Source organism: Phoenix dactylifera, unplaced genomic scaffold, assembly GCF_009389715.1.
Source record: "Phoenix dactylifera cultivar Barhee BC4 unplaced genomic scaffold, palm_55x_up_171113_PBpolish2nd_filt_p 000792F, whole genome shotgun sequence".
NCBI lineage: Eukaryota > Viridiplantae > Streptophyta > Magnoliopsida > Arecales > Arecaceae > Phoenix > Phoenix dactylifera.
Window position 1 is genome coordinate 128802 of NW_024068161.1, and position 6255 is coordinate 135056.

The 6255-nt window shown below is 39.3% G+C and overlaps 1 protein-coding gene and 1 non-coding gene across 2 annotated transcripts; one reads left to right on the plus strand and one right to left on the minus strand.

Annotated features, from left to right (window-relative positions):
* The first annotated feature begins 494 nt into the window (after nucleotides 1-494).
* Nucleotides 495-5763, plus strand: LOC120107204. The gene has a single exon (XM_039120372.1). It carries the CDS (start codon nucleotides 495-497, stop codon nucleotides 5685-5687), a length of 5193 nt encoding a protein of 1730 aa, XP_038976300.1. The 3' UTR covers nucleotides 5688-5763.
* On the minus strand, nucleotides 888-994 carry LOC120107205. The gene has a single exon (XR_005509106.1). It is a non-coding gene; the product is annotated as a small nucleolar RNA R71 (small nucleolar RNA).
* Nucleotides 5764-6255: the final 492 nt, after the last annotated feature.

The window sequence follows — 6255 nt, forward strand, 5'->3', positions numbered from 1 at the left end:
TTCGGTCATTGTAATTAGCAGAATATTAACAATCAGATTTAAATTCATTGAAGGAATTCAATTGATGAAATCCAAGCCCTAGGAACCTTTCACATTTGATTTTTCAGGTCAAGAAATTGCAGTCAGTCACATCAATTTGGGGTTGTCTAAATAATATAGGAAATTTATAAATTGGTACTTGAATCGCCTCCTTGTGGAAACGATACTCTTTTTGCCCTATTCTACTTGTCATGACCCATGCACTTGTGGTAGAGTCTAGGGACTATCAAGTTTTTGGCGCCGTTGCCGGGGAGGATTGTTTTTAATATCAATACAAATAATTTTCTGCATTAATTTAGACTGTTTTGTTCTTTTTGTTAATTTACGTTTTCTATATTTAGTGTATGCCACGAAACTGTGAGCTAATTGAGCCTTTTGATCCAGAAATTGAGAGAACCCTACGAGCATTAAGGAAACAACAAAGATTAGAGCTAAAGCAAAAACAAGCAGTAGCCATGGCAGATAATCAAGATAACCAGAATAAAAGGTTGTTGAGTGACTATGCAGTGCCGAATGTCAATGGTGCTCAACCCAGTATTGTGAGACCTACAGTCAATGCTAATAATTTTGAGATTAAGCCTGGTCTCATCCAGATGGTGCAGCAGGAGCAGTTTGGTGGAGGACCTTCTGAGGATCCACATGCACACCTTGCCAATTTCTTGGAGATTTGTGATACAATCAAGATGAATGGAGTTAGTGATGATGCTATTCGACTCCGACTTTTTCCATTTTCTCTAAAGGATAAAGCCAAGGCCTGGTTGAATTCCAAAGCGCCTAACTCTTTCACCACCTGGAATGCCTTGTCACAAGCTTTTCTGAGTAAGTATTTTCCCCCAGGTAAGACTGCCAAACTTAGAAATGATATTACCAGTTTTGCTCAGTTTGATGGTGAATCTTTGTATGAAGCCTGGGAGAGGTTTAAGGATTTGCAGAGGAAGTGTCCACATCATGGTCTTCCTGATTGGCTGATTGTACAGACTTTCTATAATGGATTAACACATTCAGTCAGAATTACTATAGATGCAGCTGCAGGAGGTACTTTAATGAGTAAGTCAACAGAAGAGGCATATGAGTTGTTAGAAGAAATGGCCTCTAACAATTATCAGTGGTCTAATGAAAGATGTATGCCTAAGAAAGTTCCAGGTATGTATGATGTAGATGGCATAAACATGTTGAATGCCAAGGTTGATTCTCTAGTAAAAATGTTCAGTAAGCTGGGTAATGTGAATTCCGTTTCTAGTCCTGTATTGAGTTGTGATTGCTGTGGAGGAGCTCACATGAGTTCTGATTGTATGCAGGTTCAATTTGTGTCTAATTATAACAGGCAGCAACAGCAGAACAACCCTTATTCCAACACATACAACCCAGGATGGAGGAATCATCCTAACTTTTCATGGAAAGATCAAGGTAACCAAGGTAGCAGTTCTAGACCTCTCCATCCTCCTGGTTTCCAACCAAAACCATCCCAACCAGAAAGTAAACAGTCTTGGGAGATAGCTATTGAGAAGTTAGCCAATGCCAGTTCAGAGAGATTTGAGAGACTGGAAGCAAAGGTTGACCAGTTGGCGAGTTCCAATAGAAATGTGGAGATTCAATTGGGGCAGTTAGCCAATTCCATCAATTCTCGTGGACAGGGTAATTTGCCTAGTAAGACAGAGGTCAATCCGAAGGAGCATTGCAAGGCAGTCACCTTGAGAAGTGGTAAGCAACTTGGTCAGGTAAGTGGTGAGACTATAGTTGGTGATAAAGTAGACTATGAAGAGGTGAACAAGAAGGTCAGTGAAGAAGTTGAGGACCTAGCCAAGACACCATCCCCACTACCACCAGTCGAACCTTATGTTCCTCCCATTCCTTTTCCTCAAAGGCTTAAGCAGAATAAAATTGATCAACAGTTTGAGAAATTTTTGAAAGTGTTTAGGCAGCTTCACATTAATATTCCTTTTGCAGACGCCTTAGCACAAATTCCTGCATATACAAAATTTTTAAAGGAGATCATGTCTAAGAAGAGGAAATTGGAAGATTTCGAGACCATTGCCTTGACGGAGGAATGCAGTGCCATTATCCAGAATAAGCTTCCACCAAAGCTAAGAGATCCAGGGAGTTTTTCTATTCCTTGTACTATAGGTGATGTTGATTTTTCTAGAGCTTTGTGTGATTTAGGTGCTAGTGTTTCACTAATGCCTTTATCTGTATCTAGGAAGCTTGGATTGAAGGAGTTAAAGCCTACTACCATCTCTTTGCAGCTAGCTGATCGATCGGTCAAATATCCTTTAGGTATTCTTGAGAATGTGCTGATCAAGGTAAAGAAGTTTATCATTCCAGTTGATTTTATTGTTTTGGAGATGGAAGAAGACACCGAGATCCCTATCATTTTAGGCCGGCCCTTTCTAGCCACAGCTGGAGCTATCATAGATGTTAAGAATGGTAGGTTGACTTTGAAGGTTGGTGAAGAAGAGGTAGAGTTTAATTTATTTGAAGCTACTAAATATCCTTCTTTTACTGATCATGTTTTTCGAGTTGATGTTGTAGATGAGTCGACCAGAGAGTTTTTTAAGGCTGAAAATACTAAAGAACCTCTTGAGACTTGTTTAGTGAGTGCAGGGACAAGTAAAGATGATAATCTAGAGATTGCTAAAGTGGCGTGTGCATTAGAGGCTACATGTCCTAAGCCAAAGAAGAGAGGTATTTATTTTGAGGATATCGGCAAAGGTAAGCCACCCCCTCCCCCTTCTAATGTGCAAGCACCAGTTCTGGAGTTGAAGCCATTACCCTCACATCTCATGTATGCATTTTTAGGTGAGAATAATACTTTGCCTGTGATTGTGAGTGTTTCTTTGTCTGCTGAGCAACTTGACAAATTGATACGTATTTTGAGATTGAGAAAAAAAGCCATAGGATGGACTATATCAGACCTTAGAGGAATTAGCCCTTCATTGTGTATGCATAGAATTTTAATGGAGGATAACCATAAACCTATTGTTGAAAATCAGAGACGGTTAAATCCGAACATGAAAGAAGTAGTTAGGGCTGAAGTTCTTAAATGGTTAGATGCAGGGATTATTTATCCTATATCTGATAGTTTATGGATTAGTCCAGTGCAGGTAGTACCTAAAAAGGGTGGGATGACTGTGGTGCATAATGAAAATAATGAATTAATTCCCACTAGGACAGTAACTGGGTGGAGAGTCTGCATAGATTATAGGAAACTTAATAGTGTTACCCGTAAGGATCATTTTCCTTTACCTTTTCTTGATCAGGTGCTTGAGAGACTTGCTGGGTATGCATATTACTGTTTTTTAGATGGTTATTCAGGGTATAACCAGATTTCTATATCCCCCGAAGATCAAGAAAAGACCACCTTCACTTGTCCTTATGGTACTTTTGCATTCCGTAGGATGCCTTTTGGTTTGTGTAATGCACCTGCTACATTCCAACGTTGCATGATGGCTATTTTCTCTGATTTTGTTGAAAAGATCATGGAGGTTTTCATGGATGATTTTTCTGTTTTTGGATCTTCTTTTGATAGTTGTTTAGATAACTTATCTCGAGTTTTGCAGCGCTGTGAGGAGACCAATTTGGTCTTGAATTGGGAGAAATGTCATTTTATGGTGCAGGAAGGTATTATTTTAGGCCACAAAATTTCAGCAAGAGGCCTTGAAGTGGACCGAGCAAAAATAGAAATTATTGAAAAATTGCCACCACCTACAAATGTTAAGGGAGTTAGAAGTTTTCTTGGTCACACAGGATTTTACCGGCGTTTTATTAAGGATTTCTCTAAAATTTCTAAACCTCTTTGTAATCTGTTGAATAAGGATGTTGTGTTTGATTTTGATAAGGACTGCTTGAATGCTTTTAACAGGTTGAAGCAAGAGTTGGTGTCAGCACCAATTATGGCAGCCCCAGATTGGAGTTTGCCTTTTGAGCTAATGTGTGATGCTAGTGATTTCGCTCTGGGTGCTGTTCTCGGCCAGAGAAAAGACAGGAAGTTGCATGTTATATATTATGCTAGTAGAGTTTTAAATAATGCACAGTTGAATTATGCAACTACTGAAAAAGAATTGCTTGCTGTTGTGTTTGCTTTTGACAAGTTTCGATCTTATCTTGTAGGTTCCAAGGTAATCGTATATACGGACCATTCAGCAATCAAGTACTTGCTGAAAAAGAAAGATGCCAAACCGCGCTTGATTCGGTGGGTGCTGTTGCTTCAAGAATTTGATCTTGAGATTCGAGACAAGAGAGGCATGGAGAATGTGGTGGCAGATCACTTGTCTAGATTAGAGGGGCAGTCAAGAGCAGATGAGGTGCCCATTAATGAAAGCTTTCCAGATGAGCAGTTGTTGGCAGTTTCAGTCATCCCCTGGTATGCTGATTTGGTGAACTATTTGGTGAGTGGCATTGTTCCCCCTGATTTGAGCTATCATCAGAAGAAAAAGTTTTTGTGGGATGTGAAGCATTATTTTTGGGAAGAACCGCTACTCTATAAACACTGTGCAGATGGGATGATTAGAAGATGTGTGCCCCAAGATGAGATGGAGGATATACTTGACCATTGCCATTCCTTGGAGTGTGGTGGACATTTCAGTACCTCTAAGACAGTTGCAAAGGTATGGCAATCTGGTTTTTATTGGCCGACCATGTATCAAGATACTAGACAATATGTGAGCATGTGTGATAGATGTCAGAGGGTTGGCAACATTTCGAAAAAGAATGAGATGCCCTTGACCAATATCTTGGAGGTTGAACTGTTTGATTTATGGGGAATTGATTTCATGGGCCCATTTCCTTCTTCCTTCAATAATCAGTACATTCTGGTAGCAGTGGATTATGTGTCTAAATGGGTTGAAGCTACTGCAACTCAGACTAATGACTCTCGAGTGGTGATGAGATTTGTGAAGAAAAATATTTTTTCAAGATTTGGTGTGCCGAGAGCTATTATTAGTGATGAAGGCTCCCATTTTTGTAATCGGTCATTTGAGGCTTTGTTGAAGAAATATGGGGTTACTCATAAGGTGGCACTTGCCTATCATCCCCAAACAAATGGGCAAGTGGAACTTGCAAATAGGGAATTGAAGCAAATTTTGGAGAAAACTGTGAGCAGTTCAAGAAAGGATTGGGCAAATAAGTTAGATGATGCACTTTGGGCCTATAGGACAGCTTTCAAGACACCTTTGGGTATGTCTCCTTACAGACTTGTCTTTGGAAAGTCTTGTCACTTACCAGTGGAATTGGAACACAGGGCCTATTGGGCAATCAAGGATTTGAACATGGATTTGAAAGCTGCGGGGGAAAAGAGATTGTTACAGTTGAGTGAGTTGGAGGAGTTTAGATTGGATGCTTATGAAAATACTCGGATTTACAAGGAAAAGACAAAGCATTGGCATGACAAACATCTTCAGATTAGAAACTTCGAAATTGGGCAGCAAGTATTACTCTTCAACTCAAGACTTAAGTTATTTCCAGGCAAGCTTCGTTCTAGGTGGTCTGGCCCATTCACGGTAACGAAAGTGTATCCATATGGTGCTGTTGAGGTGCGTAGTGAGGTCACTGGTGCATTCAAGGTTAATGGGCAGCGTTTGAAGCCTTATCTTGCTAGTAATGTGGTTCCTAAAGGAGTGATTTACTCTTTGAAGAATCCTACCTATGGTTGATGGTGTGGAAGTCAAGCTAATGACTGTAAACAAGCGCTTCTTGGGAGGCAACCCAACCACAAAAAAAAAAAAAAAATCCTTTCTTTTGTCTTTTGTTATATGTTTTAATTGTTGTTTTTATTTAAGTCTTTGAATAATTATTGTTGTTACCCCTTTCTTTTTGGTTGTGTTGTGTAGGTGCAGAAAAATCAAGCAAAAAGCTAGTTCGTGTTCAATTCAGTCGGACATTCATTGTGTTCAGCCTTGCTAAAAGGGGAGTATTAGTCTTCCATTTTTCTTTGCTTTCACATTGAGGACAATGTGAAAATTTGGGGGAGTGGATATTTGATTATGCTGAATGTTGGTACAGGTTATGTTTGTTTGAGAAAGAAAATTTTTTCGAAATTCTGGTTTGTTCACTTTCATGCAAGTTAATTGGTGATCATATCCATGTCTTCCAAACCAAATTTTTATGTGAAAGATTAGGAGAAATGAACATGCATTTGCACTTGTGTGAGACTTATCTAGGATCAACATTACACTTTTGGGTTCTTTATTGTGTTTAAGCATTGAATTTTGATTTAGGATA